The sequence below is a fragment of the Pristis pectinata genome, chromosome 31 (genome assembly GCF_009764475.1).
Source record: "Pristis pectinata isolate sPriPec2 chromosome 31, sPriPec2.1.pri, whole genome shotgun sequence".
NCBI lineage: Eukaryota > Metazoa > Chordata > Chondrichthyes > Rhinopristiformes > Pristidae > Pristis > Pristis pectinata.
This window is the reverse complement of record NC_067435.1, coordinates 12,210,800-12,223,944: the sequence shown is the minus strand read 5'-3', so window position 1 is coordinate 12,223,944 and position 13,145 is coordinate 12,210,800. Positions and strand designations below refer to the sequence as shown.

Below are 13,145 nucleotides of genomic sequence, written 5' to 3'. Positions count from 1 at the left end.
GCGTGAGCAAGAAGGCCACAGAGCGACTAGGCAGTGGCTGAAGTCTAGATAGGTATCACATTTTGACTAACCATAAAGTGCAGTTCTGGATTGTGGGTGATAACAACAGGAGTTGGTGTGGATCACTCGGGTCAGTAATTCAGCAGAGTTAGATTTCCCGGAGATTGTAGGAGTAAGTGGTGGTAGGATGAGAAGCCAGAGTAGGAAGGGGTTGTGATTGGAGTCACAAGAGACTGCAGATGCTGGAATCTGGAGCGAAACAAACTGCTAGAGGAACTCAGTGGGTCAAGCAGCATCTGTGGAGGGAAATGGTCAGTTGACGTTTCGGGTTGAGACCCAAATGAGAGGCGATTATCAACAGTCTGAGGAAAGGTTTAAGCAACGAGGGGAGCATTGCGCCTGACAGCACACTTCCTCTGTCTGAAACATTCAGGCAACGTTCAGCTCAGCCAACACATAGTCAAGGAACTATGTGGTTTAGGACTATGATAGGTTTAAAGTAAGAGGGGAAAGATTTAAAAGGGATCCAAGGGGCAACTTCACGCAGAGGGTGGTGTGTACATGCAACCAGGTGCCAGAGGAAGTAGTTGAGACGGGTACAACAACAACATTTAAAAGACGCTTGGACAGGTACATGGATAGGAAAGGTTTAGAGGAATATGGGCCAAACGCTGGCAAATGGGATTAGTTTAGATGGGAATCTTGACGGTATAGACCAGTTGGGCCAAAGGGCCTGGTTCCATGCTGTATAACTCTATGACTATAACTGCCCTCCAATATGAAGGGTCTTGACACGAAATGTCAACTGTTCATTTCCCTTTACAGATGCTGCCTGGCCTGCTGAGTTCCTCCAGCAGTTTGTTTTTCGAAGGAGTAGTGACTCTTGGCTTTAACACAGAGAAGGAATATCAGGGGTATTCATTATGAGCTGAGTCAGACGTTTGTGGATTTAAGTCCCACTTTAAAGACTTAAGCACAAAAATCCAGGCTAGCCATCCAAAGCAGCATCATTGAAGGTGGTATCGTTCAGATCAGGTGCTAGCCAAGATCCTGGCTGCGTTAAGGTGGATGAAAAAATCTAAAAATACTGCCTTAAATAAGAGCAGAGGAATTGTCCCCAAGAAAAAAATGTGGTCATTTTCAAAGGGCTGCTTGTGGGATTGTCATCTGTTTGAGTTGCCTGCTGTGTTTCCAACAACAGTGACTACATTTGAATACTGCTTTAGTTGTAAAGCAGCTGTAAAGAACTACAGAAATGGTAGCGCAGGCACGGTAGTGTAACGGTTAGCGTACGCTATTACAGCGCCAGCGACCCGGGTTCAATTCCGGCCACTGTCTGTAAGGAGTTTGTACGTTCTCCCTGTGTCTGCGTGGGTTTCCTCTGGGTGCTCCGGTTTCCTCCCACATTCCAAAAGATATACAGGTTAGGAAGTTGTGGGCATGCTATGTTGTCACCGGAAGCATGGCGACACTTGTGGGCTGCCCCCATAGCACTACGCAAAAAAGATGCATTTTACTGTGTGTTTCGATATACATGTAACTGATAAAGATATCTTATCTAAATGTAAGCTTCTTGAAGGCTCCACAGAGGAAATTTCAAAGAAGCATGGGCCTTTGTTAACACTGTATTGTAACCAATTGTTTTTTTTATTCCAGGAAGAAGAGTCTGGAAGGGATGAGGAGGAAGAAGCTTCAAGTAGGTGAGGCTGAAGGCGACAGTGAGGCTGAAGACCCAGGTACTGGCGAGAATCAGGATCAAAGTGACAAGTCTGAGGACGACTCAGACCGGGAGCATTACAGACAAGAAGTTGGAGTTGAACCAGATGACGGTAACCATTATATTTCATTTTGGAATCAGACAGGGTGCCTTTCAATCCCTCAAGTCTGTTTTACCCCTCGGTGAGGCTGATCTGTAACCTAGCCATCTATCCGCAGGGGTGCTGAAATCATTTCGTACTTGAGGTGCCGCAAGATCTGCCTCGACCCTAGTTCCTGCACTTTCATCAGACTTGTTTTAATGAAATGTGTTAACAATGTCAGGTTTATGATTAACGCTTCAGTGTTAATCATAAACAGCATCAGTTACAGCTGGTGGAAGAGCTTCCAATTCCTACCGCCCTGTTACCTTCTGTCCAATACAGATCCTCCCCAGGTTATGAACACCTGACTTGCGTATAGCCCATATGATCATGTGGAAGACAGGCGGGATAGAGTTGCCGGCTGCCGCTGGGCTTCAGACATCTTCTGCCGCCTGGGAGCTCAGTTCACGGCTGAATTACCAACTTGTGGACCGTTCAGGTTGCAAACAGTTCACAGGAACGGAACCCTGCTGTAACCTGCAGACAACCTGTATTAGATGATCCTTAGAAATGATCAGCTACCACGTTGAGGCAGTAAATGTGGTGACTTGTGGGGGTGGGGGGGGGGGGGAGTGGTGGGGGTGGTTGCTGGTCTATAGGAGGGTGCTGATCATTGACTGGACTGTAGGTGGAATGCATAGGATCTATCACTTTTACTTTCTTTCTGAGAAGCATTCTTTATGGGGGAAAACTAATGTCCCCCTCACTTATTGTTAATAAGTAAACAGATCTGTGCTTGTCCAATGGAGAGGAAAGTAGCTCGATATCTGGATCTTCCAAATGGACTTTTGCCCCATCTCTGAAGGCTATCTAGGCAGAGTTCAAAACTTGAAAGATTAAACTAATTTATCATTCTTCCTCTGTTTGTACTACTTTGATAAATATTATTCTCAAGTATATCTCTAATCAGGACTTTCCTCCAAATTTAAAAGTTTCTTTTCCATAATTTGGCTGCTACATAAGTCAATTGTTATTATTGTGCATGTTCCCTATTCCCAAACATCTGCAAAAATAAGATACAACTGTCATTACCATTTAAAATAAACAAGAACATTTTAGAAGGTTGAGAGTGAAACATGTGATTCTGAGCTGAATTGAAAGGGGAGATGCTAAGAGGTTGTTTTCTCTGCCTGGAGACTGGAGATCTTGGGGACATAGCCAACCCCTTATTCTGAGACTATTTAGGTCTGAGATGAGGAGAAATTTCTTCATTTAAGACTCTGATTGTTTGGAATTCTGTGCCCCAGAGAGCTGTGGGTGCTGTTTTTAACTGTGTTTGCAACTGAGATCAATAAATTTTGGGGCACTGAAAGAAACATTGGATAGGGCAGGAGAATGAATGAGATAGAGAATCAGACCTCATAGAACGTAGAACCATACAGCACGGGACAGGTCATTCAGCCCACAATGTTGTGCCGATCTTGATGCCAATTTGTACTAAATGCCCTCCTCCTGTGTATCATCCATATCCCTTCATTGCTTTCATATTCATGTATCTATCTAAAAGCCTCTTAAACTCCACCAAACTGCCTGCTACCCCTGGTAACCTCATTCCAGGTACCTACCACTCTGCATGGAAAAAAAAATCTCACCCCTCACGTTGCCTTTAAATTTCCCTCCGATAACTTTAAAAGCATGTCCTCTTACGCTGTTGCTTATTTTGTCCATGTCATCTTGGAGGAAAAAACTGAACGGGAGGGGCTGACTGGTGTGCTTTAGTTTCTTGTTCGTTTTTATGTTTACCATTTCAGTATGTCAAAATTTGCATATAGCAGGTCCAATCTGCAACTCCTGTCACCCCTGAAAAGCTGCCTCAAAGATATGACGTGCTTCGATGTTTATTTAACAATAATATTCAAGTTACATTTAATAGGAATGAATTCCTCAGAAAATTATTTCACCATACATAGCAAGCAGATTATACACATCACACAACAAGTCGTGACATGTTCAGACAATCGCCTTACTTGTTCCCAATCGTTAAACAAAGTCAACAAAGATTCTTTTGGGAAGTTGCTCTGATTCATCTTGACTAATTTGAACCAACTACAGCAATAGTCCTGGCCATGGATTTAACTGAGCCCAGTTTTTTTTAAAACATACACAGTCTATTGTTGTTGTTGAATACCATCCTGTATCAAATCAATTATGGGTGCAAGTGTGATGCCTGCAATATACAGCCAGCAAGATGTGTCCAAATTTAGAAGGGTATGCTGTAAAATTACAGTTTGCCAGTTATTTTGAAAATTCCAGAAATGCACAGTACTAGAACTACAAGCCTCCAGAATCTTCACAAGACCACCCTTGAATAAGCTCTCACCTGAATGGTGATTAACTTGTGCAGTGTTTACTTAATATGGTGTGCTTGAATAGCAACTGAACAACGTACGGAAGGGCAATTCTAAATGACCTTTATGAACAACACCACCTTTAAACTTGAGCTGATTTTCCTGACCAAGGAGTCAGCAACAATATCCTCCATTTATGTAGTGCCTTTAACATAACAAAATGTCCCAAAGCACTTCACAGGAGCCTTGTCAAACATAAACTCACACATGCCACCTAAGTGGGTGTTAGGACAGATGACTAAGCTTGATAAGAATTAACTGTGATGGTGAGTCTTAAAGAGAGGCAGAGGGGCGTAGGAGCGAATTCCAGAATTTAGGGCCTCGAAATGGAGGAGCAATTAAATTGGGGAATGAGCAAAAGGCCAGAGTTAGAGAACCACAGAGTTCTCTGAGAGTTGTAGGGTTGGAAGAGATGGGAAGGGATGTAACCATGGAAGGATATGAAAACCCAGGATGAGAATTTAAAAATCAAGATGTTGCTAAACCAGGAGCCAGATCAGCAGGCATGGGGTGATGGGTCAACAAATTGGTGTGAGTCACAACACAGACAATAGAGCATTGGATGACTCTTAAGGATGTAGAAGCTTTGGAATGGATGCAGAAGAGGTTTACTGGGTTGCTGACTGGATTAGAGGGTATGAGCTATAAGGAGAGTTTGGATGGACTGTTTTCTCTGGAGCATTGGAGGCTGAGGGGACACCTGATAGAAATTTATAAAATTATGAGAAGCATTGATAGGGTAGACAGAATCTTTATCCCAAATACTAGAGGAGTGCATTTAAGATGAGAGGGGGGATGTTTAAAGGAGATGTGTGTGGCATGTTTTGTTTTCACACAGAGTGGTGGATGCCTAGAACTGGCTGTCAGAGGTAGTGCTGGAAGCAGATATGATAGTGCCATTTAAGAGACTTTTAGAGAGAGACATGAATATGCAGGGAATGAGGGAATATGGATCATGTGCAGGCAGAAGGGTTTTAGTTTAATTTGGCATCGTATTCGACACAGACATTGGGGATGAAGGGCCTGTTCCTGTGCTGTACCACTCTGTTTTATGCTAAGTTCACAGAGAATAGAATGAGGGAGGCTGACCAGGAGTGATTTGAATTTGTCAGTTCTACAGGTGACAAAGACGTGGATGAAGGTTAGGTGAAGTTACTCGTGTTTAAGAATGGGACCATTCTTAACTGCCTCCTTCTTCACACTCGCAGTTCCATCACTTTGTTGCATTCATGGTCTGGGGAAAGAGTTGGTGATGGTGCTGACCTGCATCTGCTCCTGTGCTGCGCACTCTGATAGGTTACCATGATGACTTGTGCTTCTGATTGCCAGCTGCTTGTGTTGGAGTGTTTTGTCCAAGTGCTATGTCCTTGTCCTATTTGCAACTTTTCTTTTTTCCAACAGATCTGTTCCCAGGGGCTTCGAACAGGAAAAGGAAGAGAGACAGATCGTCTCAGTCTTTTGGGAAAGTCAAGAGGTGGAAGGGCCCAGAGGAAGTTCCCAACAAGCAGCACACTGAGCCAAAACCTGAAAGCAACAGAAGGAAGAATTTGCAAGGGAGGAAATCTCATCTTGTTGGCACTTCACTTGGTAAATCCAGATTCAAGAGCTCGATACTGAAGAGTAAAGTGGCATTCAAGGGCAAAGGTCGTCAACGTATGAACTCCAAGGCCAAGGGTGAACATCCAGGTTCCAAAGGCAGAGGTCAACGTCCAGACTCCAAGGACAAGGGTCAACATCCAGGTTCCAAAGGCAGAGGCCAACGTCCAGACTCCAAGGACAAGGGTCAACATCCAGCTTCCAAAGGCAAAGGTCAACGTCTGGGCTTCAAGGCCAAAGGTCAACGTCTGGACTCCAAAGGCAAGGGTCATTCTCATAAAAAGCCCCAAATGAAATCTTAATTTGAACAGAAATGGACACAAGACCGGAAGAATGCACGTACACACAAAGACTTATGATTTGCTGAACTAACTTCTCCACACTGGGGCCAGTCTTGAAGCATTCATTTACCAATGACACAGTGTAAATCTGTCAGTAAATTTCCAGTACTGGTGGTTGGTGCCTTTATGTTGAGTTCAATGCTTTCTGCAGCCTCAAGGAACTGTTGAGGAAAAGAAGTTGCTGTTAAAGATCACAGCAAGTACCACTTGTTATAACGTGTTATAAAGATCACAGCAATTACCACGTGTTATAAGGTGTTTATCAGGTGTTGTTGAATTGAGATGAAGGGTGGGATCGAAAGCCTGTTTTGGCCGTCAGTCAAAATGGGGGAGTTCTCTTATGTGTGTTAGGGCAGGTGATTATCTTTCAGCCCAGGTGATTACATTGCTGTTTAAGGTAGTCTGCTGTGCACAACCTGGATGCTGCACTTCGTAGTTGACTGCACTGAAAAGTATTTTTGACAGTAAAATGCTTTTGGGTGAACTGTCAGGGATTTGAAAGGTAGAAATGCAAGAGTCTTTTTTTCTAAGATGTTTACCTGAGAGCCTTGCAGGTTGCAGTGTTAATAATTCCCCGAGAAAGGTCCTCATTCTAAGTGGGCTCCAGCAGTGGTGGGAAAGGACCAGTCATCGACAGCTGTCCACAGTTTATCTGGAGTCTGTAAATCCTGACGTATTAATCCGGGAGTCGATGCTTCCACCCAGAGTCTGCACTGAATCAGGTGCGTCACTATAACCCCAGCGAGCAAAGGTACTTCCTGGCAGGCTGCTTGAGCAGAAGTGTCGAAGAGCAGGTAAAAGTGGAGGTGAGCTGCTGGAAATCCTTCCCTCAGTGAATGGCTGTGGAGTTACATCTAGTTGCAGTTCTCGGTATAACCTGGGATACTGATGTGAGGCAGCATTTGCCCAGAAAGCCTTGGTTTGAATTTAATGTATTGCACTGGTCCCAAGGCACAGAATGGAAGTGAATAATCAGGGGTACTGAGCTTTGGTGGGGAGGAGCTGGGGGCAAGGGTGAGGAAATAGCCCTTTGGGAAAAGGAGGATTGTGACCATTTGCTCAGTGTGCGGGGGTGGTGGTGGGTGGGCAGGTCAGGCACTAGATCAACCTAGGTGCACTGTGTGTTTCTCTGGGCTGTGGCAACTGCAGACCGTATGTGAAGTAAATGATGGAAGTGAAGTTGAGCAACTTAAATACTCTCATTTAGTACATAATAAATTAACAGGAGTTTAGTCCTGTGTTACTAGATTTGTCCAACTACAAGAATCATCAGGCTGAATTAGCAAATTGTCAAAATGTAGACTTGCCTGGGACCCATGTCAAGTGCAGAACAGATTGAATGTGGGTGGAGTTCCTTCCCATTGAAACCCTGACTGAGTGATGCTGAAAAGAAACGGAACTTCCAAATAAAAGTCCTTTTGCCTGTGCTCGGTCTCTTTCCTGCTCTCATACCTGCAATATTTGTGTGGGTGGACCAGTTAAGGTTCTGGGGGAAGTAGAAGAGAGTTGGGCTCCGGATGTACTGGATTTCACTGTTTCAATACCGTTGAATTCTTTCTCCGGCCACATCGCAGTGCAACTTCTGGTTTTGCGACAGTTCACAAACAGCCCTCCTCATGTCTATCGGTGTGTAAGGTCAGTACTGTTTGAACATGGACCCTTTATAAATGCATTTCTGGTAGTTTTGAGCGCTTGCACTGGAGCTACCAGCACTTGTGTTATACATCTTCAGTATGAAATTCCGTGCTTAATATCTCTGTGACTTACACTCGGAAATTTCTCCATCAACCAAAAGGAAATGGGAGCTTGAGTAGACAGCCACTGTTTTTGAATGCTCAGCTTTTCCCAAGTCCTGTGACCTTTCATTCTTCCTGGTATTCTTTCTGTGTTATTAAACTGTGCCTTAATTTTATTTTCTCTCCTCATCCTGATTTCTCTCGCTTCCTCTTTCCGAGTTCCCTCATTTCCTTTCCCATTTTGACTTTAATTTCTGTCTTGCTCAAATCCCTGTGTACCAGAACCCACAGTCTCTCAGAGACCTGGCTGATGTTTCTGTACCCTGGTAGGTCATTTCGTGTTCTTGTTCCTAATTCAACATCGCTGCTATAGCATGGGGGCAGTCTTCAGTGAGTGAAAGTGTGAAAGCTGTTTAATTGGTTATCTGTCTGGCAAGAGTGGATGCATGGGTAAATGTTTTTTGTGGGATATATACATAATCTTGTTGAAGGCCAGGTGATTTAACATGTAACTGAGTGTCCTCCCCTACACTGGGAGCACCCTAAACTAAGAGGAAGGACTGAACTTCGAGCCCTGGTTTAATTGCTCTGGGTTCCTTTCTCGAGGCATTCCTATACTGTGATAGGTTCTTGCTCCTGATTCAGTATCACTGCTGTAGTATGGGGGCAATCTTCAGTGAATGAAAGTATGAAACTTCTAGTTGGATATCTGTCTCACAAGACTGGACAGTTAGATAAAGTATGTTTCTTTTGGTTCCTCGAGGGATATGTGCATCACTATAAGGCCAACATTTACTCTCTGTCCCAAGTCGCTCTTAAAAAGTAGGTTCCTCTTTTGTCACCGGTTTGTATGGTGAAGGTTGGTGTTGGTATATAATTCAAGAATGAGGAAAGAGTTACTGCAATTATATGCCATAATGAGCTAAAACCTTGTTGACCCTATTACCTCAACCGATGTGTTAAACAAAAGACTCTAAACCAAGGTTTAGTACAATTTAATCTTTAGTACCACTCAAGTTACCTTCACATGCATGCATACCACTTACTTTTATTGTTCGAACTTATCACTTCTTACATTAAATCAGAAAACTTACAGCTTTGACTTAAGTACTACCTGTGTGAGAGAACACTGGTGAGGTTCAGTCCAGCAGGAAGTCTACTGAGTTCTGAACTCGGGGCCCTCCTTGCGATGGTTGTTCCCGGGTTGTCGCTGCCAATGTCTCAGGCAGCCCTTGGACAGTATTTCTTCCAATCTTCTTAAGGCTTTCTTTCTTCTTGCCAGGAGCTCACGATTCTGAAGGTATTGGTATTGGTTTATTATTGTCACTTGTACTGCGGTACAGTGAAAAACTTGTCTTGCGTACCGATCATACAGGTCAATTCATTACACAGTGCAGTTACATTGGGTTAGCACAGAGTGCATTGATTCAAGCTGTCATTCATTCAAGGACTGAACAAGACACATCTATTTCCTCTCTTCCATCCTTAATTTAGACTTGGGCCCCACTAATGTTGATCACCCATCACAGTTAACCTCCAGGATGTGGTAAACAAGAGCACATATTTTCTTATCAGCCAGAGAGTTCTTTACTTGTAAAAAGTGCCTGTGCTTCACAATTCACAAGTGTTTTGTCCACAGAATGACAGTCCCAAAACAACTTTGTTTACTTATTCTGCTCTCTGGATGGTTCATAGTGGAATAATTTACAATGGCATAGTTCACAGGGCTTTGTCAGCATAATGCTATTTCCTCACATTGAAACTGACCAAGCGTTGATCTGCTGATCTTCCTTCAATGAGCTCTTTGTTCTGCAGTTCCCAGCATCTCTTTCCAGTCAGAGTGTCCTGCCAAAGCCTGATAGGATACTTGACACCTTGTCTCCAGCTTACAACCTGAAGTACTGGGTATCATTCTGGTCTCCTTACTTGAGAGAGGAAGTGCAACAAAGATTCCCTGAACTGGTTTCAGGGATGGTGAGTTTGCTGAATGAGAGACTGAGTCAGCTGGCTCCATCTTCCCTGGCGTGTAGAAGAGTGAGAGGCAATCTCACTGCAGCTCAAAATTGTTGCAGGGTTTGACAGGCAAGATGCAGGGAGGATGTTGCCTCTGGCTGAGGAGTCTAGATCCAAAGGTCACAGTTGCAGAATAAGGAGTAAGCCGAGTAGAGTGAAGATGAAGAGAAATTCTTCTCTCAGCGAATGGTGAATTATTGGAATTCTGTACCTGGGGAACCTGTGGAGGTTCAATCATTAAGTTCATTCAAAACAGAAACTGATTTCTGGATGATAATAGGATCAAGGGGTAGTGCAAGAAAATGGTGTCAAGATCAGCCATGATCCATGGTGGAATAAACTTGAAGGGCCAAATGGCCTAACCTCGCTCCTATTTCAGAGGTCCAGGTGGCAAAGGGCCAACCATGTTAGTGACCTAGAGTCACATAGGACATGCTGGGTAAAAGTAGATCTCCTTCACCCTAGGATATCAGTGAACCAGAAAGTTTTCATTGAAATGAAATAGATTCAATAGTCACCATTACTGATGCCAGCTCTTTATTCCAAATTTAAAGTCAAGTTTATTGCCATTTGCACAAGTACATGTGTGCACAGGTGCAGTGAAAAACTTACTTGCAGCAGCATTACAGGCACATAGCATCAGATAAGGAGCATTCACAAGAGAAACCTAAAACAAATTATATACAATTTTTTTTTACAAGAAAGAACACAATTAGAACAAAAAAAGAATTACATTTTAGTGCAAAGTGGTCATAACTGAGGTAGTTAGGCTTGTGCAGGTTGGTTCAAGAACTGACTGGTTGAAGGGAAGCAGCTGTTCTTGAACCTGTCGGTGTGGGACTTCAGGCATCTACGCCTGCCTGATGGTAGCTAGTGATTTATTGGTGGAGTGCTTAGTGCTGCAGAGCAGGCTCCAGGGTGGCCTGTGTTGCAGACTGACGGCAGAATTGCCATGTGATTTGAGTGGTGAAGTGTCTCCTGATTTCAAAGCAGTCCAGCAGAAGTGACCCATGCACGAAATTAGCCCTTCAACCCACATGTCTGCATCAGCCATCCATGTGCACTGATCCTACACTATTCTCCCCACATTCCCATCATCACCTCACAGACCCTACCGCTCACCGACACACCAACTTGTACATTTTTGGAATGTGGGAGGAAACCGGAGCACCTGTGGGAAAACCCATGCAGTCACAGGGAGACCATGCAAATTCCACACAGACAGCACCACAGGTCAGGATTGAACCTGGGTCACTGGAGCTAAGAGACAGCAGCTCTACTGCCCCTCTGCTAGGGAATAGTCTCAGCTGCTAGAAAAGGGTACGGCTTCTAGTCTAATGCATCCATCACTGCCGTTCCCATTGCTGCCATTACAGTTAACCAAAGCTGGTTTACAAAAGACTGATGTGAATGGTCCAGGAGCAGCACCAGGTACACCAGAGGAGGAGGAGTACAGCTGGCAAAGCAGGCATCCTGAATGTTGAACGGTGGCACCGTTAAGACAAGCGAACCCACACCAATGGCTCAGAACGAAGTCCTGCAGGTACAAGAGCAGATGCTGGAACCTGGAGCAACAAACAAACTGCTGGTGGAATTCAGTGGGTAAGGAAGCATCTGTGGAGGCAGAAGGATGGTCAACGTTTGGTCGAGTCCCCTCCATCAGGACTAATACAGGGTATTGACTTGAAACATCAACCTGTCCCGCTGAGTTCCTCCAGCAGATTTTTTTTTGCTCCAAAGCAAGGTTCTGTTGTCCTGCCACATTAATATGTGACTGGTGGTGAACAATTAATCACATAATGGGAGAGAGAGCTCCTGGAATGCTGTGTAGCCTCTTCAACAGTGGAGTCCAGCAAATGAGTACAAGAGACAATACAGAAGTGTTGAAAGATTTTTAGCCAGAAGTGCTGAGTAAACCTACGGCTTGGTTAAGGATAGCTCCACGTGCCATCTACAAATTCGCCAATGACACCACTGCTGTTGGCAAAATCACAGATGGTGCCGAGGTGGCGTACAGGAGTGAGGTAGGTCAGCTGGGTTGAGTGTTGTCATAAAAACGTCCTTGCACTCAATGTCAGCCAGACCAAGGAAATGATTGTGGACATTAGAAAGGGAAAGTCAGGTGACCATGCACCAGTCCTCATTGGGAGGGTCTTCAGTGGAAAGGGTGGGCACTTCAAGTTCCTGGGTGTCAACATTTAGGATCTATCCGGGCCCAGCACATAGAAGTAACTGTGAAGAGGATGTGCCAGTATTTCTAAGAAATTTAAGGAAATTTGGCGTGTCATCGAAGGCTCTGACCAAACTTTTACGGACGTACAGTGGAAAGCATTCTGAGTGGTTGCATCCTGGCCTGGTAATGGAAACTCCAAAACACAGGGACACAAGAGGCTACAGCGAGTAATAGATTCAGCCAGTTCCATCACGGGTACAGCTCTCCCCACCATCGAGAACATCTGCAAGAGGCAATGTCTTGGGAAAGCAACATCTATCCTCAGGGACCCCCACCATCTGGGCCATGCCCTCTTCCCATTGCTGCCATCAGGCAGGAGGTATAGGAGCCTGAAGACCCACACCTCAAGGTTCAACAACAGCTTCTTCCCCACTGCCATCAGGTTCTTGAACTGACCTGAGAAATCTTAACACCACCTTGGACTTTATATATTTTTTCTCTCAGTGCTGTTTTGTTTATTTTGTACATGTATAAGTTATGTATAATTTATGTCAACTTGAGTTTAAGTTACCTTGTGTTTGTCCTCCATCTTATCATGCACTCTGCTGCTGCTGCTGCAAATAGCTAACGTTCATGGCATTCATACCCTGAGTATGTATGCCCATGAGAATAATGAATTTGAATGATTTATCTCAATTGTTTCCACCACTACAAAAACCAATGTTATTGACTCCTCCGAAAAACTCCCTGCCTGTGCTTCTGGCTGTTATGAAACCTTACAGCACCAACACCAACCAACGCAGTTACATCCTGTTTACAAAAGAATAACCCATTCCAGTCAATTACTATTCCATCAGCCTGCTCAGAAAGAACCAATGTTAAAGGGTCGCAGGAACAGAGAGAACAGGGAACATTAGTGTATGAATCTTTGATAGCAGCAGGACCAGGTTGAGCAAAGAGTTTAGTAAAGATTTGTTTTCTAGGCCAAAACAGAGGCACAGAATACAAAAGCAAGGGGGATTGAGTGTCTATAGCACATGATTATATGGTTTGTTGAATTTTTGGAGTGATGTGAAATG

General features: G+C 44.1%; 1 protein-coding gene across 1 annotated transcript in view; it reads left to right on the top strand.

Moving 5' to 3' along the window:
* Window positions 1–13,145, top strand: part of ppan (peter pan homolog) — a 55,069-nt gene that overhangs the window by 21,825 nt on the left and 20,099 nt on the right. Inside the window, exons 11-12 of the mRNA XM_052041842.1 lie at window positions 1,657–1,829; window positions 5,609–6,095. Coding sequence (XP_051897802.1) covers window positions 1,657–1,829; window positions 5,609–6,095 — 660 coding nt within the window. The remainder of the gene's footprint in view (window positions 1–1,656; window positions 1,830–5,608; window positions 6,096–13,145) is intronic.